Source organism: Protopterus annectens, chromosome 17.part0 (assembly GCF_019279795.1).
Source record: "Protopterus annectens isolate FY-2018-M chromosome 17.part0, PAN1.0, whole genome shotgun sequence".
NCBI classification, from domain to species: domain Eukaryota; kingdom Metazoa; phylum Chordata; order Ceratodontiformes; family Protopteridae; genus Protopterus; species Protopterus annectens.
Window position 1 is genome coordinate 401,166,836 of NC_056751.1, and position 26,089 is coordinate 401,192,924.

At 41.2% G+C, this 26,089-nt stretch overlaps 1 protein-coding gene across 1 annotated transcript in view; it reads left to right on the top strand.

Annotated features, from left to right (window-relative positions):
* ARNTL (aryl hydrocarbon receptor nuclear translocator like) overlaps positions 1–25,789 on the top strand; it is a 545,416-nt gene extending 519,627 nt beyond the window's left edge. The window contains exon 15 of the mRNA XM_044059187.1: positions 25,147–25,789. Within this exon, the coding sequence (XP_043915122.1) occupies positions 25,147–25,307 (161 nt within the window). The 3' untranslated portion in view covers positions 25,308–25,789. The remainder of the gene's footprint in view (positions 1–25,146) is intronic.
* The last annotated feature ends 300 nt before the right edge of the window (positions 25,790–26,089 follow it).

Sequence of the window (26,089 nt, forward strand, 5' to 3'; positions counted from 1 at the left end):
AAGACTTGAGAAATAAAAGCTTTAAGTAGCTATTCACATGAGTTCATAAAACTGCGGAAATCAGAGAATGAAGTGAAGGAAAGACTGGTTGAGCAAGAGGCTTTCTAAAAAGATCTGCTTAAAAAAATAGAGTTAGAAGAATAAAACACAATGGCAAGACAGGTTCTTTAGGCAATGCCTTCCCCACCCTTGGACTACACAAGCCATGTGATGCATTACTTTCCTTCAAATGAGAACTGGGTGATTGGATGGGCATTCACAAAGTCCACCCTTTTTTGACCAGTTTAACCTTCCTTAAAAAGGAGGTACAGTCTAAGGGGGGTTATTGTCAAGGCCTAAATGGTTGCAAGACTCGGTTGCCTTTTTATTTCCTGCGATTCATATAACAATACAGAGCACACTGAAATCCTGAGATTTTCTGCTATCCCAGGGAAACTGGAAGAAGTAGACTGTATTCATTTTGTGTCTATGCTCCAAGTCTGACCATCACAAAGTACCTATAATGTATAAATACACAATCCTACCAGCAAAAAGAGCTGTTTGTGACAAAACTGTGCAGAAGAGAAAAGTATTACAAATTTCAGATGACATATAGTAAATGATGGGTTGCTCTACACCAGACAGAAGATAAGTAAATTTATGCCAGCATTTGGGGGATGTCAAGAGTTATATATGACATTCAGGCTGCTATATCCAACTGTCTTCAAAATATTTTTCTTGAAGGAGCAAAGACATTTTTAGAGGTAGAACAGGCTACAGAAGAAAAAAAAGTTTAGCCAATAAGCTGAAGAAGACTCTGCTTCTCAGTTTTCAACAATAAGAAAGTCCATACAGTCGTTGCAAGTGAAGCCTTTTCCATTGATTCAAAGGAAGAAGCCAAGGAGCTGAGTAGAAGAATGCATGGCTCTGATGTGACCCAGAGACTAGTGTTGGGAGACAGAGGAGGATCAGGAAGACCAGCAACAAGGTGAAATTAGTAAATAAGTGAGAGATCTATAAAGTGTCAACCCCCATTACATGTACATAAGATGTGAACTATGATTGGTTCTCCAAGAAGAAATGTATAAAAAAAGACGAAGTTTTTTGCCTGTGTTAAACTGGTGGAAGAAGTGTAAAGAATACACTCCACTTTCTCATTAATTTTTAGAAGGACATTAAGTTGTGTAAAGAAGTAACTGTACAGAAAACAGTTTTTGTTCCTATATTAGCATAAATAAATCTTTATGTAAATGGCATGTTATAGTGTAACATAGTTCTGTATAGAATGCAGTCAGAATGATTTTAAATGTGAGGTGGGGGTTTATCAGTGACTGTTATATATGCTAGTGATATTAAAGTAAGAAATTACTTTTTCTTAGTTTCGTTTCCAGGCTTTACATTGTAACAAGATAAGAAAGGTTCGAATCATGCAAATTAAATTTAATATAATGTCATTCACTATTAATTTTCCACTTTTAACAAGGTTGGTGTCTAGATTAATGCTCTTAGTTTAAACTATGGACAAAGTTTTTAATCAAAAAGACGTGAAAAATAAGAGTGACAAAAACATAAACTGATAGTTCTTTGTAGTATTTTCAAAGTTACTAGGCATGTTTTTTTATTAGAATCTGCTTTTAGCTGAAGATAGACAGCCTGTGGATCCAGGCAATGGATCATGAGAGCTCTAAACAGAGCATTCTACATGAAATTTAAAAGGATAATGGTAAGCAATTCAGTGAAATAGTGTGTTCTCAATGAATCCGTGAGGTGCAATATAATTATTTTTTAAAGAGGTATGAAGATTTAAGCTGTATGTGTTTGATGTGAGTTAAAAAGAAATGGGGGATTTGAAAATGTATTCATACCTTTGTTACTTGAGAGTTTTTAGTGAAACAAAAACTATTTGAAAATGTGGTTCAAATAGAGATAAAAAAAAGCAACTTAATACAGGATCAGCCTGCCCTGTCAGTCATTGGTGAGTGCATGTAAACTGCAAGAGGGAAACACATTCAAAAGAACTGCCACTTATAATGTTAGGTGTATAGCTTTTTATAAGAATGACTGCTTCATCAATATAAACATGAAATGCAAATGACCCCACATAACTGAAGAAAAAAAAAAAACAAAGGGTATTTAATTCAAAGAAGTGTAGATTATAATAGTAAAGTTGTACAAGACATATATAGATAGAAAAGAGCATGTGAATTTGATAAAGAAAGGATTTTACAGTGAACGCTTAGCAGAAGGTCAGAAGCAAGGGAAAGGAGTAATACTGGTTGTGAGATGGGTTTCAATAGTGAGAGGAGAAAGTACATTGATTTCTGGTAATAACAGGTCATTGACAGTGAAAGAAGCTTATACTGGCATGTATTTATATTCCGTCTAAAACTACTGTTATGGAGCATAGGAGAAATTTTGGGAGATGTAATAAGCATTCAGAAGGAAATATTTATGGGTGGGGATTTGAACATGATAAGAGGTTATATTTGTGAAGAAGTATATAAAAATATTTAGTATGGTAGCTGTGAATTCAGTAATAAGAACTCGGGCAAAATCTCTGTATTATTCCCCAAGGTACAATGACTGGCTAGACTTGTTAGAAATTATATTTTGTAGGAGCATGTGTATTTAATTGAACGTTTTGAGTCCTGTTCAATAACTACATCAGATCATGCACTAACAAACAACTAAAATAAGGATACTGAGGTTATTCATGTAAAGATGAGGTATTGGTGCTGTAAAAGAGGGGAATGCAAAGAATCTGCAGTGGTTATGATTCATTAGTTGTTAGGGAAGATAGAAGTGATTTCTGCAGTGGAGCATTTCTGAATGCTAGTACAGACATTCGGGTCTGAAGTGCTTCAGTGTTTTTTTGTTATACAAGTTGTAGCAAGCATCTTGCTATAGTTTTTAGAAGTATTTTTTTTTTTTTTAATGGCTCTTCAGTTTAGGGTTGAGGAATATCTGACTATGGAATGGCAGTGGGCAATGAATGAGACTGGTACAGTACTATAACCATGGCAAAAGACCAAACCCTTAACATGTAATAATAATCTTGTTAACAAGGGTGTTTTTTCTTCCACAGTATCAGCTTAAGTACATATTGAGCATTACTATGATTCATATATTATCTCTAGCTGCACTTAATATAAGACAGGTTTTCAGCACTGGGTCATGCAGCTACTATCCTAATGGTTCCTTTTTCATAGCTTCACATAAGGAGCTTAATTTCCTGTTAAGAATATGTAAAGTCTGTCAGCACCATGACACAGACAGATAAAGCCCTAACTATAGACCAAGCAACCTGGGTTTGATCAGCAGCTCTAGTGTCTGAGGCACAGGCAGAGAGGGATGGGCATTTATCGAAGACTCTCCTTGAGAGGAGTCATCCACAAAAGGAAATAGTCTTGAGATGTTGTCAGTGGATGTATGGGAGGGGAGGAGAAACAAGAGTAGCTCATAAGAGTCCTCCTCAGTAGAAGAAGCAGTTGCTGGCACTGGCCCCACAGGATGTCCTTAATATCCTTGCAGGTCCCAGCTCACTTGGAGAAATTGTGTGGAGTGGAAGGAGGAGCAGTTAGACCCCAGTAAAGGACAGGGGTCACTGGGATGGCCAGAAAGAGATGAAGGAGCAAGGCGAGAGGGAAAATTTTAATATGTAGCCTAGCTTTGGATTATCTTAAGTACCACTTCAACAATCATTAAAGAAGGAAATACTGTTGATGGGTAGACTCTCGCACCTCATTTGAGCTAACCCCTCCACTATCAGGGCTGCACCAAGTCATCACTTGTAACTTTTCTGACTGTTTACAAGGAGTACATCTCATGACTGTTACTGAAGAATTTGTGGTGCCCCTAGGAAGAGAAATTTTGCCTCGGCTGTTTCCAGAGTTTTTGTAAGGTTCAAACTAACTTCACTCCAGCCCATGTCCGTGGCATAAAGGGACTGTTGGCTTGGGTGCTTGATAGTACAGGCAGGGAGAATTGGATTGTACCCATTATGGGGTAGGGCAGGGCTTCCTCCAGAGAACAGAAGCTAGTCATGATCCAAGGAGCTGGCACTGCAAAAAGATATGGGTGTGGCTGATGAAGCCAGTGATGGTAGCCCTTGTCAATGCAATTGTAAGAGCACACATACACAGATAAGGGTGTATAGACTGCCCTTATGGTGATGTAAGTGCTGAAGTCCACACTATTAGTGGAGTAGACCATAAAAGTAAAAAAAGGACTCATTTTTAGGATACTGGTGAGAGAGCACAAAGCACTGTTATTGCTACCTGGATGACACCCCATAGTGTAATACTGGTCAAAGAAAGGGTTTATGGCCATCAGGCATAAGGGCAAGAAATGATACAAAAATCAACTTCACCCAACGCCTTTGTCAGATTAATGTAATCAACATAGTATAGTAGATTAGTGGATGGAGGGGAAGTAAGTCATATTTGGGCATTACAGCACAAGTATATTTGGGCATTACAGTACAAGTTCCTAACAGTTTTTATCTTCCAGGCCAACAGAATATGTTAGCAAAGTCTTTCAGCAGACGCTTGCACTAAAAACACAAATTGCAACTGAAGAAGCCATTATTTCAAAGGATTGCATTTCCCTGGGCCACACACCAAATAGCACAGATATGGACAACAAAGAAGGGTGACATCAGTAGTTCTGTCCTCTGTTTCATTACTAAAAAAACAATGAAACTAGCTATCATCTCTCTTTCCTGGATTTCTGTAAGTTTTCCTACATTCTGATTAATTTAGGAAGTGTTACTGAAATCAAGGTCACACAAGGCAACTTGTTCCTTGCTGCGCTAGTTTAATTTATGAAACCTTGGCTCATATTACCTTTGTATCTAAGCAACTGTCATCATCAAGTTCAACTACTAAGGGACATGAGTCAGTCTGAATGGACATATAATGAGCAGATCTGACATTTGTCACTCTCTTCCTTAGCTGGAAGGATGGAATTCTAATTTCTAACATTTCTGACTTTTTTAGACATTCTTCAAATCCTTAAGGCCAAAAGGCCTGTTAGATGAAATGTGTACTGTCAGAAGTGATTTCTCATGATGCACTCAAAAAGCAAGACTTGAACCTTCAGCACTGTGCTATTCACAAAGTACTTGACTGCCTTAGTAATTTGTTTAAGAAGAATTTAGTTTGGTCTTCAAACTGCCTATGTTGGCAGTGTCGGCCTCCATGCTTTCATCTTCAAACCACAGATGAACCTTTTACTGAAAGCTTTTTTGAAAGTTGTTCTGCATTTGAGACTTGTAATTAGAGCAGTATCTCCGTCTTCCTGTATAAACTTCCTATTAGAAATTATAGCATTACATACCTTTGACTGACAGGCTCAGTAGCTTGAAGTGGCTTTCATGTAAAACACTCTTCTAGGATCTTGGAACTGTGTGCATTGATTTGTAAACCTGATTACATAGTATTTCATAATAAGAGTTTCATTAAAGACTGAAATGTTTTTGCACTTAAAATAATGTGTCGTTTATTTTTTAGTCAGTTAATTTGCTATTTTTCCAAACTATTCAAGTAAAGGAGAACATCTAGTATGCAGCCTGGATAACAAAACACAAATGACATACTATATCAGAAAGAGAGAGTCTTACAAAACTTGACTATTTCTTCATCCTTTTTAAGTAAAAAAAGAAATCCTTCATATTACTAACTTGTTGTCCCACTGTATCTCTTATAATTACAACAAAACAGTTTAAAGCCTTGTTAAGACACTCCAAAAGAAGTGCAGCTGTGTGTACAGCATACTTTAGGAATGTTCTATACTTCACATTTTAGAGGCAGCAAAATGTACTACTGCCCACACAATGTTGCAAATCAGCAGTCCATTCTAGAGATAGGACAAATTTTTTACATGGCTGTGCTTCAGGGATCCTGTAATTGCTTACCTCTGAGTACTGCCTTGCTTTGCATTCTGTCCAGTTATGATTTACTTTTCTTGAAACAAGAGAGTAGTTCAAGTAAACTCACTACTAAAATAGATCATCATGGGAGATGTTACTGTAACAGTGCAGATACCCCACTCACTCTTACCTTGATTCTTATACCTGTACGTATTGGATGGTTGGGAGGGTGGCCTAATGGTTAACTTACAAACACAAGGTACAGGTTTTGAGTTTCACAAGGGGTAATTGGCTAGACTTATAATGGCTTGCAAGGGCAGTTAGCTTAGTACTAATCTATGAACCTATGACATATATTACTTTCTACATAGTTTTCGTTATATTCGCTGTTTAGGCCAAGAGTTTCATTTCTACAGGGACATCCACTTACAAGATGCTTTGCTGAGAATTGATGAGTGCAAGCCATAAGCAGTTTCAGCTTCTGTGAAATACATACAGAAACACACACCCATGACTAACAGTGTTGGAATGAGATCCAGAATTGGTTTATGGAGGGGACTTGATACTAGTGGGAAAAAAATGATCGGAGCCAACAGAGTTTTTTTGCTAGGGAGTTCGGATGTACTGCTATGGTGACCTCTCCCTCACAGTGTTTACTCACACAACTGTATTTGTGTGTGTGTGTGTGTGTGTGTGTGTGTGTGTGTGTGTGTGTGTGTGTGTGTGTGTGTGCGTGTGTGTGTGTGTGTGTGTGTGCACGCACACTCGTATGTATGTATGCAGCTTTCTGACAGAGGCTGTTTCCTTTCATATTCCACACATGCTGTGTGACTGATTGGTGATACTAAATTATTCTTAGGTGCGTATATTAATATGCACCCACTGCTGCCTTTTCCTGGACCATCACTTGCTAGGATAAGATCCAGTCCCCATGATCTTGAAAATTTGGATAAAAGTGAGTATAGGAAATGGCTATGTGCTCCCTTCCCATTTCCTTGTCCAGATTAAATCAGTATAATTTATTTTCATCTGTAGATTTACAGGAGTATGATTGTTGCACCTATCTTCAGGAAACATCTGCAAAAACAATTGCTGTAGCACATGGGGTACCTTCAGGCAATTCCAGTCAAAAACTTTTACAGGTTTTTGAGACAACATAAATGTTTGTTTTACTGGATTCAGCTTCCTGATTGTTTATATTTATTGCTTAATAAACTCTGTGTGTGTTGAATTTGAGATGTCTTGAACATTATTCCAGCAACAAGTGAAGTAAAATTTACCAACCAATAATAACAACATTATCCATTTTAGGAGATTTTAACCATAAAAAAAATTCAAATTTTTGTCGTTATAATCCATTAATATTAGTCCCAATCAATTACACCTGCCCAACTGTGTACACCTCAAATATCTAATTGTGCTTAAAAAAGACCACAATAAAGTATTACAGCTTGCTTTACACAAATGCACACTAGTACTGCAAACCTAAACTAATGTCTGCTTATCTTGATCACTGCAACAAGGTCAGCTGTCTGTAGTAAAAATAAATAATTATGGACACTGTAATTTTTCTTGTTTGTTTCACACAAACACACATTACCCCAAATGTTCCAACTTCTCTCACATGTTTGCACACTAATACTGCAGAGCCAGACTATGTCAACTGAGCAAATAAGACAGTAAGATACTTTTATCCATATATAGCCCTGATACCCCATTAAGCAGTTATAGCCACTTTGCTGTGTATACCTCATCTGTTTTTATTAAAAACATACCTGTCAAGAATCAAGGAGAGAGGAAAACATAATGAAGAACAAAGCCCCAAAAATCCACTAGGGATTTTTATTATTGCTAATATGTTTAGAAAACTGCATTTTTTGAAGGCTGTGATGTCTGAAACGCAAATGGTGGCCATTATGCAGTGACTGCAGTCCTCAATGATTTGTCACAAAAACAGAAATTTTGAGGAACAAACCAAAAATATGAGGCAAAATTGGGGTCATTTTGTGGAGTCGGGAACATCTGAGTGCTATGTAATTTCAACTTTGTTTCACACAGATAGTAGACATATGTATTCATTATTGTTTCATACAAATTCACATGTCCTACAAAGCCAGACTGTTTAAACTGAAGAAGCAACAAAAAGGTAACTTTCTTGTCTCCCTATTGAAATGTTGGCCCTTGTAATGCCGAGTGCCAACACAGTGGGGAAAAAGAGATTGAAAATGCAGAAGAGTGAATGTCGAACATTGTTCTCCTTTAAACTTGTTTTTTTGCAGAGTGGGGTAAGCCTCCCTGTACCCCTCACAATCCTGAACTTGCAAGTCTGTTTTTTAGGCTAGTCAGTCTCTTGTGTTTGAACATTTCAAATGGTCACCAAGTTACTTGTATCCATAAATAGCCAACACCCAACAAAAAAACAGTTTTAGCCACTTTTCTATGTACACCTCATCTAATTACGATAAAAATTAATTACATTTTTGGCTCAAACGTTTAGGGACAAAGTCAAACAATAACGAGAGACAAAGGCCCAAACTGAGGGACCACTTTTAAATATTACTCTCATATATGCAGAAAGTTATGAGAATAACAACTTTTTGCACTGGCATGCATCTTCTGAAGGATACTCAGTCTGACATTATTTAGTGACTGTAGTCATCACTGGTTTGCATGAGAAATGGACAAAAATATGAGGCAAAATCAGGGACAGTTTCAACTTTGTTTCGCATAAATAGCAGCCAGAGAGTAAATATTCCAACTTATTTTACACAAATGCATGTTAGTTGTATAAAACCAGACTGTTTAAAATGAGCAAATGACAAGAGAGTAAGTTACTTTCATCCACAGTCATTCCCCATCCGTCATAGCCAGTTTTGCTGACTGTGTATATCTCAGACATCTGATTGTGATACAGAACCCCACACTGTGGTTTACAACTTTGTTTCACCCTAACAGTAACCCCCACAGTAAAATATTAATTTTCAACTTGTTTCACTCAACTCACGTTAGTGCTGCAGAACTGCATCATTGGTCATACCCCACCCCTCCAGACAGCCCTTGTACCCAGGCAAGTAATTATAGCTACCTTTTCGGTGTACGTCTGTTATCAGACTACAATAAAATGATTCTGAGAGAAAGTATGTTTGCTCCATTTCATATAAACACAAAGTTGCAAGCCAGCTGCAGCAAAGTACTTGCATCTCACATCAGTCAAGATGTTGGAGCTCTTGAGAAGCTGAATTTTCAGATCTGTAATTTCTACATCTTAAATTTGATGCACTGTAGGGTTGATGAGTTGGATGTCAACATTATCGACCAAACTAATTCCCCACTGTATGACCAGAACCATTTTTATAACTACATGGGAGGCTATAAACTAAAGAAACATCTGCAGATGATTTATGGCTGTCTGATAACAGATGGCTTGAATCTGAGAGCAGAAGTGCACTTAACCTCATACTGAGATTTCTTTTTGTAAGTTTCATCATTAGTTCTACAATGCAAGTTTTAGCGAAGCATTCAAAGGGAGTTTTAGGCAACTGGAGTGTTGGCAATAACTTGAAGTGCTTAAGACAAACTCCATCAGGAGTCAGGAAAATATGCAATTATACAAAATAATAGCAGTACTTTGTAAATTATCTAATATGTGTAATATTTTAAAATGTGATGTCCGAAAACCTGCAAAGAAAATGTATTTACACGAAACTTAATTTACATTGTAATAGTTAAGTCTGACAGTTACTGCAGGGAATTAAGGCTATAAGGTGGCAGCATGCTGCTTCCTGTAGTCCAGGATTTGATTGCCTCAGCCTCTATTTGCCTTCTGATGACTGCCAGCAAGTCATTTATCCAGACAGTGCAACTGGGGGATTTGTTATGGCTCCTCAGTCATCTCCTGGAGTCATACCTAAAAACTGCCTTTAAACCTGCGAACATTCTGAAGTTCTTAAAAAAAAAAAAAAAAGACTCTGAAGTCGCATGAAATATTTCATTGGAATACCTATGTATTGCAGTCATTGAGTTAGTTTACTGTGAAACAAATTCCAAAAATATAATTCAAGATTACTGTATTTGTTATTTTTGGGACACTTTCATCAAAATGTTCTCTGTGGTTGTTTGTGAGAGTATGTATTTCTCTGATATGATGAGATAACTGAGGTCTCTGCTTCTCAGTGACAGCATTTGCCATTTTAAGTCACATTTTCAATGATTTAGTGTGTAACAGGCTGTTATTTTCATCAGCATGTTATTACAAATTTACATGTTCATGGTTGTAATAATTTGCTGGATAATGAATGGAATTGGTGAAGTAAATTTAGTTCAAGTTCAGTGTATAATTCTTGCTTTTACTGACAGCAACTGCAGAGAACTAAGGCTCTGAGCTGCTAACTATGCACAGGGTGCAGGGTGCGATTCCTTCTACCTTCACTGGCCTGCTGTGTGACTCTGAACAAGTCAGTTAAGCAGTCAGTGCTCTCAGGTCACTTATGAAATGGGACAATTGTGTCCAACAGATGGGTAAAATAAACAAGTTTTATTCTGCCCCTTTAGCTCCTTGTTTCAGGCTCAGTTTTTTCCAGTCTTTGTTTTACTCCTTCCCTGCATTGTATCTTTCCCATTACATTTCCAAAGTAGTCTTAGTCTTTTTCTTGGATTCTCTGTACCTTTCTACAATTTTACAAATTCTCTGTATTTTATCATAAATTATTTTCAGCAATCTTCAAGATTTTGTTTTGTAATTCTTTTAAACAAAATGTCTGTTTGACTGTCTAAATATTAATTTGTGGTCCATATTCCCTGCTCCTTCCCATTACATACTACTTGTTTTCTCTCTGTACATAATGTAATGAAAGTGTAACTATTTATTTATTACCTTATTTAAACGTAAAGCTATACCGGATTGCACCCAGATCTTTTAAAACCATTATCTTCTAAACATTCCTTTGTCTTTCCCTGTCCTCTATTTAATTTATACAAGGTTTCAGTCTCCTTCTTGCTAGTAACTAAATATGATGTCACTAAAAACCCTTTGCTTGCTGAAGTATTTATTCCTTTCATTTTCTTTTCTTTGAAGTAAACATTTGTTAACAATATATTTACTCATTCTGTGGTATCTGCTGGGGAACCAGAACCTGCCCCTGCACTCAGTGAGTTTAAGGCAAAGAACTAATCCTGGACAAGAAGACAGTCCCTAATGATAGACAGACACACACACACACACACACACACACACACACACACACACACACACACACACACACACACACACACACACACACACACTAAAAGTTTGTTCTAGAATCTGATAAGAACCTGGAACTTCCTGTGGAAAACATGTGGGTACATGCAGAAATAGCACCCCTGCTGGAACAGAACTAGCAACTATCTATGTCTGAAGCAACAAAAAACTGTTGCACCACTGTGCTGCCTTATTAACTATAGCTTTATCAAAAACATTCTGTGGTACTTTTCCATTATTGGGGCAACACTTGTAAAAAGTTGTTAGAATGTTAAAACGCGCTCGCAATGATTTCACAGTGAATGTTTTGTATTGGAATACCTACAAAAGGCTTGCTTTCCCTTTGTGAGTGTTAGTAATCCCCCTCCCCGAAAGAATTGCACTTTATACGCTGTACTTTCTGTTTTTAAAGCGTAAATGCACACACTCAACAAACAGAGCACTAGTGGTTGCTTAGGTGGAGTTATTTTCACTTCTGAAGGTGTAGCAGACAGTACACCCCAGTGCAAACTGGGCCGCAACGATGCCCTCAAGTGTTGCTGAATGAGTGTCACAGGAGTCTCACTGGAGCCTGCACTTGATTGTTTTAATTTGTAGGATGTCTTGACTGATAGGCAAAGAGTTGTCCGGGGCACACTTAGTGAGAGACAAATTGAAAATAGTAGCATGCAGATGGGACAGTGTGTCTGAAGCCCATGAGACCGCAGTTCTTAATGTTCCTCAGATTTTTTATTTATTTATTTTTTTTGGCAGAAGAAAGCCTGATGTGAGCGAATGTTCCATTTCCATCATGCATAGAAAGCATTTTACGCAATTACATTACAACCCGTATTTTTTGCCTAAATTTGGGCTGGGACTTTTTCACTGGCACTGCCATCACAGTTGTTTAACAGCAGTGATGGTGTGTACACATTTTCTTTAACAGTATGTTGTAATACATCCTTTTAAAGGTTTCCTGATTTTCACCTTAAAATTTAGTTTGATCTTCTGTTAAATCACTGAAAGGCCTGAAGTCACTCAGTATACACCATCACACAATGACGTTGTCAGTGCAGCACTCTTTACAAGTGTTGCCCCGATAACGGAAAACCCATTCTGTCGGCATTTTCTGTACTCTCATTACTTTTTGCCCTTTTGGTTTGAAAATGTGGGCTATTCCTGTGTGTTTCCTTTGATCTTGAGTGTTGTCTGTTTTTGTCTGTTGAATGAAAACATATTTTAGTCTGTTCATTGTGTGCGTGAACTAAGAGATCAATAAGCACATTAAAATTAACTCAGCATAGAGCTTGGATAAAATTAAGTGATTTACTTGATAAGTTATGATGGTTTAATTTAATATATGGAATTTTGGTTACAGGCCTTTGTAAACAGTTAAGATTTAAAATTTTTCTTTCTAACTTTGTTCTTGTAAAATTTAATAAAAAAAGTTTATAAAAAAAAACTATATTACTATTTACATGTAAACTTCAAATCCTAACATCCAGTGTTCAAATTTCGATATGTATCTTTCTCTTATTTCCCCTTTTCTCATCCTCATTATCATTACCATTTTCTTCACTTAAAACTGGAAACATCTGAGGAATTTGTATACTCAGATCTCTATCTTTCTTGGCTTCAGTGTTCATGTTGTCTTACCAGCAGTGTCATCCTTGTCTAATTTAATATTTCCTAATACTCACCTTCAGTATCCAATGTTTGTTTCTTTATTAAGGTTAACAGATTTCCCCATTGTTGCTTTTTTACCTTTATCATCTTCTTTATCCTCTTTTTCTGCCTCAGTATCACCTCCAGTACCTCATTTCATGTTCCTCCTTATTCCTTTCTCCTGTTTCATCATTATTCCACAGGCAGTCTTGTAGCACCATGCCTGTTTTCCAAATGACTCCATTTTTAAAAATGTACATATGTTTGTTAACTGACCAAAACATAATTATCTGATGTTATCTATGTCATTATTCCTCGCAGTAGGGTCTTGGATCCAACATCAGATCCAAGCCGGCAACTTTAGCTTAGACAGATCTAAGGCTCAAGTTCCTCCCTCTCCCATAATCCCCTGTTGCCTTCTGACCCTTGGATCTCATTTTCCGCATTTTGCCATGGACATGATCCTTGGCTCTCGCTACAGATAAGTGTTAGCAGTAGTTGCATTTCTCCTCTCCCTTAGACATGCTAGTTGTTCGGTAGGGTAGTTCCCCTCTTGTAGGTTAGGGGTTTGGCACCTTTCCCCCCCACCAAGACAGTTTTTTATTCTTTCCTTTTTTTTCTTTCAGTATGTCTGAGAAACCCTCTGGATTGAAAAAGTGCTGCTTATGTGGTCGGAAGATCTCCAACTCCCACAAGGAGTGTTTGTACTGTTTAGAAGCTCCTCACTTGGAGGTTGAATGCAACATCTATGCTACATTCAAACCTTAGGCCTTAGTGGAGCACTGTAACAAATTAATGCTGAAAAGTATGGCTCTGGGGGGCAGTCCTTATGTCCCCCCCCCCCCAAGACTTCCTCTTTTGATTTCAGGCAGAAGGCCCATCCATTCCTTTGGTGACTTCAAAAAAACCTAGGCTGTTGGATCCTAGGTCTCTGGATCTGACCCCAGCTCAGGCTGTCTGGTATCTGAGGTCTTTGGGCTCTTCTGCTGGATCGGAGGCCCTCTGATCTGGTTAAGGCCGGACCAGCCTCAGATCTGACCAGTTCGTCTGATCCAGTGGCTTCTACCTCTCTGCTTTAAGATCTGACAGGCTTGTCAGGTCCTCCTATAATTATAGAGGATTTGGCTTTGCCTGGATCCTTCAAGCCTTTGTTTCCAATGGCTCCTAGATCTCGGAGCCAAACTCCAAATCATAGACTCAGGTCTTTGGAGTCCAAGATTAGATCTGCAGCCAAGTCCACCCACTCCTCCACTTCCTCCAGATCTTCTAGGAGTTTATTGCCATCAGATATGGACAGTATGATGAGGAGCTTCCTCAAAGCTTAGATAGAGCTGGGGTTTCTGCCGTCCCCAGCCCATCCAGCTAGGGGAGCTTCACCAATCCCTGGTCACCATTCTACTCTTCTGATCCCAAGGGATTCGGAATCTCGAGACCAGGATATCAGCGGTCAGATCTGGATGGTGCAGAGTATTCCCTTTGTCTCAACTCCATCAAGGTCCCTGACCTGCTTTGATGTCCTTCTATTCTCATGTTGTAGTATTCCAAAGTCTTGCGTTTCCCTCTCTTGCTACCTGAACGTCTCCAGACAGTGTACAAAAGCTTCCAATTACTGTTAGGTGTGTGGGGATGTCTGACATTGGCTAGGGGAACATGGGCCATAAAAGTGACATCTGCACACACCAGTCCTCAGAACTTCTCTGCTGCCAGTTGAACATCAGCTGTTCCTGCCGTACTGGCCATTGGATCGAAAATTCTAAGACAAGTACCCAGTTGGGGATGTTTTGTTATTTGGGTCACTGCATGCCTGTTTAGATTCATGTCATCCAGGAAGGGAAAGTGTAAATGTGGTTATCAGATCTCCCATAAAGTTGCCCACGAGCTTTGCCTTTTTTGTTTAGGGCCTACCATGACCATAAGTCATGCTCCATCTGCCAGGCCTTTGTTCCAAAAACACTGCATAGCCGTCTGCACATGTTAAACATTTGTCTTGAGAATCAGCACCTCAAGCAGTTAAATTATGTATGGAGGGGCCATCTGGTCAGTCCATCGAGTCACCCAAGAAAAAGGCCAAAATCGATGGGCCTGAATCCATAGCTGCACCTTCTCCACCTGATGGTGCCTCCTATCACCATCAGCCTGGAGGAACAATCGGTCACTGCCGATATGGGTACAGCAGGTACTGATGTGGAAGCCGCAGAACCCAGAGTGGAAGGCACATCCTCTGAGGTTATGCAGACATTGACTTCTGCTGGGGAGGGGGAACCTCAGCTTGTACCAGCTGCCCAGGCAGATTCCTCCAGTACTTTGCAGGTTATTGATCTTAGGCCTACCTTGGCTCCGACACCTGCTAGGCCTTCCTTTAAAAGAAAGAGAAAAGGAAACCTGTTTCTACCCCAGTAGAGAGACAGTCAGATTGGCAAGCTTTTTCACAGAATCTTTTTAATGCTTTTATGGCTCTAATGCGTGCTACACCCTTAGCCTCCCCAGTGGCTCCTCCTGTGATGAGCCCTAGGCCTCAGACCTTAGAGACTTCCCAGGCTGAAGCTGAAGAGTCCTTTGACTCTTCCTCTGAGGTTTCCCTTTTATATGTCTCCCAATTGCCAATCCCCCCTTGGTTATGCCTCCCCAGAGGAAGAATCTGCAGAGGCAGATTCTCCAGCTGAGGATCTCACCTTTGAGGAGACCATTGCAAAGATGAAAGATCATTTCAGATGGGCTCCTCTGAGATGACAGAAAAGATGTTATAAACTTCAGATGGACTCCCCTGCCCCTTCAGCTATACCGCCATTATTGCTAGCATTTCTGGATGCATTTAATACAGCATCACTCAATCCTGATTCTCAGCCTCCTGCACTCCGAAGGCCTGACAGATTTTACAAGGTCCATGAGGGAGCCAAATTCTTTAAGTGCCCTGCAGTGGACCCTGGCACTGTTTCAGTATCGGCTGATAAGGCATCTAACCTTCCATCCTCCTCACTTCTGCCCACAAAGACAGTAAGGCCATGGAATGCCTAGGGAAGAAGGTTTACACTTTTGTCTTGGCATTCAGGGCAATAAACTACCAAAACCATATGTCCAAGCATGCCATAGCTCTTTTGGAAAAGGCCACTAAACAACTGAGTGACATTCTGTACTCTCCTGCCAAAGCTCAGATATCCAGTCTTCTAGTCCTCTCAGGTCACTAGGCATTACATTAGGTACAGCTACAATGCTGCTGAAGCTTCTGCCAGGTCAGCTGCATCTGCCTCAGTCCTGAGGAGATATTCTTGGCTGAGGTTACAGCACCTACCTGAAGACATCAAGGCAAAACTCTTGGCTGCGCGTCTGGACAACTCTGCCCTCATTGGGACAGAGTTGGCAGAGTTATTAAAAACTCTGCAAAAGAAGGGGAAGGAGTTATAAGACCTAAAGCATCTATTTGTTTCTCCTATTCCCAAGTTCCACAGGAATTACCCATCAAAAACGCAATTTATCAGGAAGCATTCTGCCCCTATCCCTACTTAGAGGGCCAGAAAGACTGCCAGGAAGCAAACTACTCCTTCCAGGCCTGTACAGACTCCAGCCCAGAAGCCTCAATTTCAAGACAGGGCAGGTAGTCTGTGACTACCTGCCATTCTTGCAAAAAACCCTTGACTCCATTCCCCTGACCCAATGGCTCCCTCACTGTCTCCCTGTTTGGAAAAAATCACCACAGACAGATGGACCTTATCCTTTATAGAGAAGGGTTATTTCATGACCTGGATTACAACTTCATCCTTGAGGGGTGTTCCACAGCCCCCCAAGGAACAAGCTCCCTTTATGTCAGTCAGTTATAGACAATCTCATTTCCCAGGGAACTATTCATCCTGTCCCCCTGACAGAGAAAGGAAATGGTTTCTACTCCAGGCTCTTCCTAGTCCCAATGAAAGATGGACCCTGAAGACCAATCCTAGATCTTTCCCGCCTCAGTCTCTGCAAGTGTCCACCTTTTGAATGCTCACTCTGCAAACCTTTTTCTCTTTGATTTTACCTCAGGGGTTCATGGCCACCTTGGACTTCAAGGATGCTTACCTACACATCCCTTTAAGGACCAATTACAGGTGATAACCTGCACTTCTCTGTGGCCTCCTCACATTTTCAGTTCTTGGCCTTGCCCTTCAGGCTTTCTGCTGTACCAAGGGTAGCCTTCTGCAGGACCCAAGAGATTCATAATTTCCCTTACCTAGACAACCTTGTCATTCAGGTGGACTGCATAGAATCCCTGCAATTACATCTACAAACAGTAATTTCACTCCTGCAAACACTGGGCTTCCGGATAAATTACCCCAACTCCAACCTGACCCCCTCTCAGAACTTAGTATTCCTGGGGTGCAGGATAAGGATGGATGTCATGAAGGCTTTCCTACCACCTCAAAAAGTGGAAAACTTAAGGCAGTACCTGCTCACTGTCCTCCAGGCCACAGACTTGACTGCCAGGCAGTACCTCAGACTCCTGGGTCACATGGCATTGACCATGCCGATGTTGCCATTGGTGAGGCTCCACATGAGAAAGATACAATGGTGCCTAAGGTCTATATGGACTCTGCACTCTCATCCTCTAGAGTACAAAATCCCCTTCTTGCCTTGCCTCAAGAAAGAGATTCAAGAAAGAGATTCAATGATGGTTGGATCAAGTGAACTGCAACCCAGGGCTACCCTTACAGGCTCCCTTGCCAGTACAGGAGATGTACTCGGATGCTTCGGATCTGGGGTGGGGAGCAGTCATGGGCTCCCTAAGAGTCCAGGGTACTTGGCTGGACTCCAAACAGGAGCATATCAGTCTCAGAGACGAGACCAATTTGTTTGGGCCTAAAGGCTTTCCAACACATGCTGAAACAAGGCCCACTAAAATTGTTCACAGAAAACAATACAGTTCTGTGGTATGTGAACAAGCAGGGGGAACAAAATCTTACTTGCTATACAGAGTAGCTCGCCAAGTGTGGGAGCTTGCCACAAAACAGGGATTCTCACTACAAGCAGTGCACATCCCTTCAGAACAGAATACTCAGGCAGACACCTTAATCAGATCCATGTCACAATCCCATGAATGGATGCTTGACAGGGATGTGTTCTTGGACATAGTTCAAAAATGGGGTATATCTCAGATCTGTTTGCCTTCCCTATGAACAGACAGCTTCCATATTTTTGCGCCAGGCTGCCCAGTCCTCTGGCAAGGTTGACGGACATCTTCTCATTCTCTTGGAAGGGAATGTTTCTGTATGCATTTCCCCCTTCCTGCTACTTCAGAAAGTCCTACTGAAAATTCAGAAGGACAGACCAAAAATCTTGTTGGTGAGTCCCTTTTGGCCATGACAGGACTGGTTCCCCCTCCTTCTGCATTTAGCCAGGGACAGTCACTACAAATTACCTCACAGAGTGGACCTTCTCACAGGACAAGGGATCTCTCATTTACAGTTTCTGAACCTCACCCTGTGGATGATAGAATTCTGATTCCTTACAGACACTTCTACACTGAGGAAGTACTTGCAGTCCTGCAGGAGGCCAGGAAACCTAATACTAGGAGATCATATATATCTAAATGGAAAAGATTCTCCATGTGGTGTCTACAAAGACAGTTGTACCCTTTTGGTACTGTCATACTTGTGTGAACTCCTGCAGACAGGGTTGGCATACTCCTCCATTAAAACCCACTTGACTGCTATTCGGCTTGTCTGCCTCTGGATCCCCCTTTGGCTTCTAGATTGCCTGCAAAGTTATTCCTAAACAGGGTGCTGGTTCTCAGGCTCCCAAGGAAACACATCCCATCTACCTGGGACTTGAATTATGTTTTGGAGAAGCTCACAGTGGCTCCCTTTGAACCAACGTCTAGGTTTATTGGTTAGTACTCGGCTAACTGCCCTTGTGGGCCATTTAAGCCTAGCCAATTTCCCCATGTAAGAATCAAACTCTCCATTTTGTGTCTGTAAGGTAAGCACCTTAACCATGATACACCTCCCATTCTAAGGCTCTCTGAAATGCTGCACTTGGAAAACAGTACTCCTAGTGGCCTTGACATCAGCTAGAAGTGTCGGAGTTACAGGCTCTCATGGCCATTCCCCTATTCCTCATCTTCCACAAAGATAGGGTAAAGCTTAGGACTAACCCTTCCTTCATGTCCAAAGTGGTCAATGAGCTATCCTTAAACCAAGCTATTCAACTTCCTACCTTTTTTCCCATCCTCAGAGTGACAGTGAGAGAGTCTCATATTTCCTTGATGTGCACAGACAGCTTAGATTCTTAGACAAGACCAAATCTATCAGAAACTCTGTCCAATTGTTTGACTTTTTTCACCCCAGGGATCTGGGGAAAGCAGTGACAAAACAGACAATTTCAGCCTGGATTTCCAGAGCAATTTCCTTCTGCTGTGCACACCATGGAATATCCTTGAGGTCCAAAGTTAAAGCACACTCCAGTAGGGCAATGGCTTCATCTGGAGCTTTCCTTAATGATTAAACACTGCCACCATTTTAGAGGCAGCTACATGGACAGCTGTCCTCACCTTTACCAAACATTACAAATTGGGCCAAATTTCCAAATCCAGGGCAGTCCTCCATGGGTTTATAGAGAATAGTTCCAAGCCGACGTTTGGGTAGCAAGAGAGGGAAACCCAAGAGTTTGGAATACTGCAAAGTGGAAGAGAAGGACATCAATGGTTATGGTAAGATTTTACACAACTGTTCTTTCCCCCGCTCTCGGGCCAGAGTGGTCCCCAGGCTAGACCAGTCGGTGTTGGCTCTGTGGGTGTGGGATCTGGTCTTGGCCTTTCAGACCGATCCCTCCCCCTGGGGGCCTCTGCCCTAGACCACTCCAGCCTGCTATCATCTGGGGGTTGTGCTGTGTCAGGGTCCATTCTTTCTTTCCGGGTGACCTTGCCCTCCAGGAATGGGGATAGGACCACTTCCAACCCCTCAGCCTTCAGGGAGGTAGAGATGACCTTTTCCAGGACTGAAGTGACATCACCTGCTCCTCCAGGTCCACACATGACCATCTCTACCTTTGGTGATGAGGCCTCACAGCCTATCCAGGGTCAGCCCTCCCATACCAGCCTTCAGGGGGTTTCTGCCCTCATGGGCTCCCCACATCTTCCGAGTCCTCCCCGGAGCACCCCACAAAGGAGGCACTTCATAAGAGAAAGTGCAAGAGAAGGCACTTGGACTCTCCCATGGAGTCCCTCACAGAGGACACAGATCTTGATAAAGGAGACAGGTCCCCCAGATCTCCACCCAGTGATGTTTTCTTTGGGGACACCCTTGAGATCCTGAGGAAAAAGGGCAGGTGGTCTCCCCAACCCCCATCTTTGGAGAAGTCTGTTTCTGAAGGCATTTGGGACAGGCCCGTATACTTCCTGTGTGCCCCCCCCCCCCTTGCTGATGAGTTAGTGGATCCTATCGCATGCAGGGCCTGCAAGGAACCCTACACTGTGGAACCAGTGCCTAAGTGAGCAGACAAGTTCCTTAGCCTCCCATGGACTGACCCTTTTGGAGCAAAGGATTCTAGGTCAATGCCATTGTGGTTGCCACTGCCACCAAAAAGGAGTTGTCGGAGCAGCGCTCCAGAGTTCATCCCCTGAACAGGAGTGTCAGGTGATTGACTGGCATGGAAAGCATGCCTGCCTCAGCTACCTTTGGACTGAGGGTGATTAATTACCTGGCACACTTCACTTGCCTTCAAAGGGACTTAGCCAAAGAACTCACCACTTGCCTTACAGAGTTGTTGCCAGAGGAGGACCTCAAGAAGGTGTCTCCCAAGCTCTCCTCTCTGACATCCCTCTCAAATTCCTCGATGAGGGTAATTTCCTATGCAGCGGAAGCTACTTCTCGAGCGGCAGGTACCAGCATAGCTATAACACAGCATGTTTGGTTATGGCTATGCAGGTTTGTGGAGGCCTTCAAAGCATCTTTTACCAGTGCTCCCTTTGACGGGTCAACCCTCTTCGGACCTTCTGTGAAAGAGACTCTAACCTGTAGTGAGCAGGAAGGGAAGATCTTGTCCGTTGTTGGGATGACACCGCCCTAGAGGCAGAGGGGGGTCTGCAAAATCAGGGCTCCAGCAAACCTTTCTCTGAGCAGCCCTTTCAGGGGTCCTGAAGAGTTGCCTGGCTGCCCTGCATTGGAGGCAGTCAGGGGTCATCATTCCCTTTACCCCCTAGCCTGGACAAACATTACCTGTGATCAGTGGGTGTTAAACATTGTTTCCAGGGGTTTTTTCTTTCCCTTTTTTCAACCCCCTCCAATATGAAGATATCTCCCTGACATTCCACCCCATCAGAGTGAGTTGGCCTTCAAGGAAGTTCAACAACAACTTCAAAAACAAGCCATCCAAGTAGGACAAGGAGGATCCAGAACTTGCTCTCGCTTCTTTTTAGTGCCAAAAAAGACCGGGGACCTGCATCCTATTTTGGACCTCAGTGAGTTGAATTTATCGGTCAAGAAGTCCAAGTTCTGGATGGTCACTGTTTAGTCCATTCTGCATCTCTTATGCAAGGATGACTGGATTTGCTCAGTGGATCTCCGGGCTGCCTACTATCACATTAAGATAGACAGACGCTCGAGGAAACCTCTTCACTTCCAATTAGGGGCCAATCATTACCAGTTCAGAGCCCTGCCCCTTGGACTCACTATCGCTCCCCTGAGTGTTTACCAAATGTATGGCAGTGGTGGCAGCTCACCTGATGCTGTAGAGATTCCAGGTGTTTCCGTACCTTGACAATTGGCTCTTCACAGCATCCGTGAATCGACCATCACAAGCTGTTCGATATGTCCTACTCCTGTTCTCCCAGTGGGGGTGGGGGAGGCATTTTCAGGGGAGAACAGTTCAAGGCACATGGTCCCCCATAGAGACGAAATTGCACATAAACGTCTTGGAGATGAGAGCAGTCCTCCTAACATTGCAAACCTTTCAAGATTGCCTTCCTGTGGGGACAGTTGCAGATCAGACTGACAACATGGCAGTGGTCTGGTACATCAACAAACAGACGAAAACACAATCTTGCCCATTGTGCAGAGAGGCTGTGAGAGTGTGGGAATGGGCGATGTCTTTAGGGCATTTTCTTCTTGCAACACATATACCTGGGAACTAGTGTGTTGGCCAACAAACTCAGCAGAACCATATTGAGTCCTCACGAATGGTTCCTCGATCTAACAGTGGTGAAGCAGATATTCAATCGTTGGGGTCAACCATGCTGCAGTCTTTGCCTCCCCTACCAACAATAAATGCAGCATGTACTTCACTCTGATACTCCCCCACCAGGGGAGTCACCGAGGGATGCTCTAGTCCACAGTTGGCCTCAGAGTCTCCTCTACTCTTACACTCCTAACCCTCTTATTCACAAATTTTTGCAGAAAAAGCAGCGCCTGAGGACATCCCTGATCCTCAATGCCCCTTCTGGCCTCATCAGCCGTGGTTTCCCTTCCTAAGGTCTCACCTGAAGTATCTCGCTTGGATACTGGATTCCCTTCAGGGTCTGATCTCCCATCCTTTGAGGCTCCCTCTTCCCAATTATCACACCCTTTGTCTAACAGCATGATTTCTCCTGTTCTAGTGATTTTGAAACAGTCCACGCTAGCTTCCCCCATCAATATTATCCTTGCCTCCCAAAAACCTTCCACCAGAAAGGATTATAGTAGCAAATGGAAAAGGTTTTCCTATTTGGGCTAGGAGTATGAATAGAGACCCCTTTTCTGCTTCTGTGCCAGATATTCTCTTGTTCTGTCCCCACTTTTTCAGGAAGGGGTGAGTTCTTCTACTGTTAAGCTTCATTTGGCTGCAATTTCCAATTTTCATGAGAATAGCAAACCTACGTTCTCTTCCAGACTCTATAAAGCTGTCTTGAAAGGCATTTTTGTTTTAAGACCACATGTCAGGGGATCCCATGCCTTCTTGTGATCTAACCTTTGTGTCGCAATCTCTGACTCAAAGCCCAGTTGAACCTGCTAGTTCATGCGATTTCAGATTTTTTTCTTGGAAAACGGCCTTCCTAGTAGCCATAACTTTGGCTAAGAGGGTGTCCGAGCTACAAGCCCTTTAAATTGCTCCCCCATATACGGTCTTCCACAAAGATACTGTCTCTTAGAACAAATCCGTCCTTTTTGCCCAAGGTTTCCACTGAATCCAATCTGAACCAATGTATTCATTTACCAGTTTTCTTTCCCAATTATTCCAATAAGGAGACTACATTTTGCATACATTGGATGTACACAGCAATTGCATTTTTATCTGCACAGGACTAAGGAGTTTCGGAAATCAGACCAGCTCTTTGTGGCTTTTTCTAAAGTGACTATCTCTAAATGGGTCTCCAGCTGTCTGTCTTCAGTCTACTCTAACAGGCATCTTGAGGTTCCAGGAAAGGTTAGAGCTCATTCTACAAGGTCTGTGGCTACTTCTTCAGCCTTCATGGCCAGACTCTCTATTGATGATATTTGTGCTGCCGCCACTTGGTCTAATCCTCACACCTTTATATCATATTACAAACTGGATTTGGTTTCCAGGAACAGAGCTTCCATTGGTTCCACAGTGCTTCGGTATGGCCTTCCTTAAGGCCTCCCAGGGTAGGTTGTAGCTGGGGAATCTGACCCTTCTTTGAGGAATAGTGACATGGATAACCATCAGATAGAGTTGTGTACTTACCATAACTTGGCATCTGTGTTATCTTATGTCATTATTCCTCACTTTCCCTCTTGCCATCCCCCTTCCTTGTTGGATCTTCTGTGGAAGTTGGAGTGTTGTGGGTCCAGGACTATTTCCCTTTCTTCCTTTTAGGTCATAGCAATGTTGATTGTGTTAGCAAACTCAATCTGAGGGTTAGAAGGCAGCAGGCGATTATGGGAGAGAGGAGTTTGAGCCTTGGATCTGTCTATGCCAAAGTTGTTGGCTTGGATCCGATGTCTAATCCAAGACGCTACTATGAGGAATAATGACATAGAATAACACAGATGCCAAGTTATGGGAAGTACATACCTCTTTATTTATACATAATCATAGCATTACTGTTTCTCCCCATTCATCCTTTCACCCTATATATGTAGTTCTATTGAGTTTACCCTGAATATACCCCAGTGACAGTTCCATATTCTGTTTTTGCAAGGATTGTGTTGCATGTCTTAATTTTTCAACCATAACTTTGACCTACCAGCATTCATACCGTACCATCCCAGGCCAGCCATCAGTATTGCGGATTTATTTACTGCTTGGTGCTTGATTAGCTTAGCAGGTTAACAGTCATACTAATTTTTATTCCCTCATTTTCCTAAGACTATAACTATCCTGAATGTATGTTCTGTAAGAAAATGTGGTATATATCTGTTCTTTCACAAAAAAGTTCTAACATCGACAGATGTCTTGTATGAAATCCAAGCACAAATGGTCCAACACGCAGAAAATGAAAACTAAATCACCCAAAAAATGCAGGCTGAATACCAATACACCAGGGGTGTATTAAAAAGAAATGTTAAACACTCATCTAATACATGTAAGACTTCAGAAGGACATCATAGTGGTCTTGTATGAATTTATGAAACATCAAAATGATACTTAATATGGGTGAAAGTGACTTTGGCCTGAAAGCCTTGTCATTACATGATAAGCTGTTGTAAGATGAAATGCATATAAGTGTGGGTCTCTCGCTGTCTCTTCCATGAATCAGTCTTACCACATTGATTTTAGGTTCCATTGATTCCTCCATTTGGATATGTAGGCTATCTTTGCTGTCCAATTTTTTAAGGTCTTCCATGACAGCTTGGTAGTCTGACTGCTTTCACCATCCTAGTTTGTTTTCAGTACTTCTGGAGTATTGTGTAGCTCATTGGCATCATTACTCTCATCAGAATCAGTAGCACCTTTGCTGTGCCACATCTGGCCAACTTTTTTCCACATTTGTGACATCCCCTGTGACATTAGAAACTATGAGGATGCAAGGACAATCAGAATCTCTTCAGATTGGTAAGAAGGAGAATTTCGCAGGTGCCTTGGTCAATTTTTCTCCATTCAGTGTAACTACCAGTCCAGATCTTCCCTAAAAATAGCATTTGGCCTAGTGGTATCTATCTAGTCTGCAAATTGAAATGGAAAATAAAAACACATGTTATTTCCACTAGTAACACATTCTTAAGAAAATTTTACCTTTGGGTAAAACACGCAGAATTTCTCTTGATGTGGTATTGTTTGGGGCAGGATAGACGGACTATCTACTGTTAAAGTTTATTGCTTTACTGCATTGTTTCTTTAACATCTGGTCCTATATTAAAATAAGAAGTCTGTGTTGTAGTTTAGCAGTGTTTTGTGAAGTACAAATGGCACAGTCAAATTATACTTTACCTGGATATGTTTTAACACTTTCATTACAAAAAGTTGCTTTATTTTGAAATGATTTTCACTTTATTTTCCATTTGTCTGTTTACAGGTGACAATTCCCAACTTAGTATTGATATGATTGACAATGATCAAGGATCAAGCAGCCCAAGCAATGATGAAGCAGCTATGGCTGTTATAATGAGCCTTCTGGAAGCAGATGCAGGACTTGGAGGACCTGTAGACTTTAGTGACTTACCATGGCCCTTATAAAGCACTACATTGACTCAACAACTTCAGAAGTATCTAAAGTGCATTATTGACAATGTTTCACTATGAGTGAAGCTACTTGAACTTCAACCTGGGGACTGCTTTTATGTGCAAGTTCCATAAAAGCCATATCAACACACCATGCAGTAATTTAAGGAAGTGGACATGAACCCAGTGCAGTATTCTGCATTGCTGAATAGCCAGCTTGTGCATCGCTTGCATTGCATTTTACATGCTGTTCTGGTGTTCAGGTTTTTTAATGTTGTGCTAAAAAGCACAAGCATCATTCTAAGCTTTTCTATGCCATTTCATCCTTATAGATGTATGGTGTTTTTACACTACAGAAATCCCTATGTGGATATTTCTTACTACTTGTATCATAAAGCTGTTGTTTATTCTTTAATGTAAGTAAGATTTGCTATAAATATGTTATAATGTAATGTATTAGTGAAATATTTTTAAAATAAAAAAAAAACTCTGGTTTATCCTGTCTGAGCAGCATTTTAGGATCTTTATAGATTGTCTACATATTTCAGAACAAGCCATGTATGTTCCTGTAAATTACAAAACTGCTGCTACCAAGTAACAAAAAATAAGTTTGTGTTATGTTGGATACTCTTAGGGTCGTGGAATAAGAGCCTTTAGTTCTTTTTTCTCCTCTTTCTGGTCTTAAATATGTGTATTTGTTTCTAGTACTGATATAAGCTTTTATGAATATGTCACTTAGGTATTTGTTAAGAATTTTGTAAAATGTATTTTACAAAACTGGATTGAGTGATTCGGAG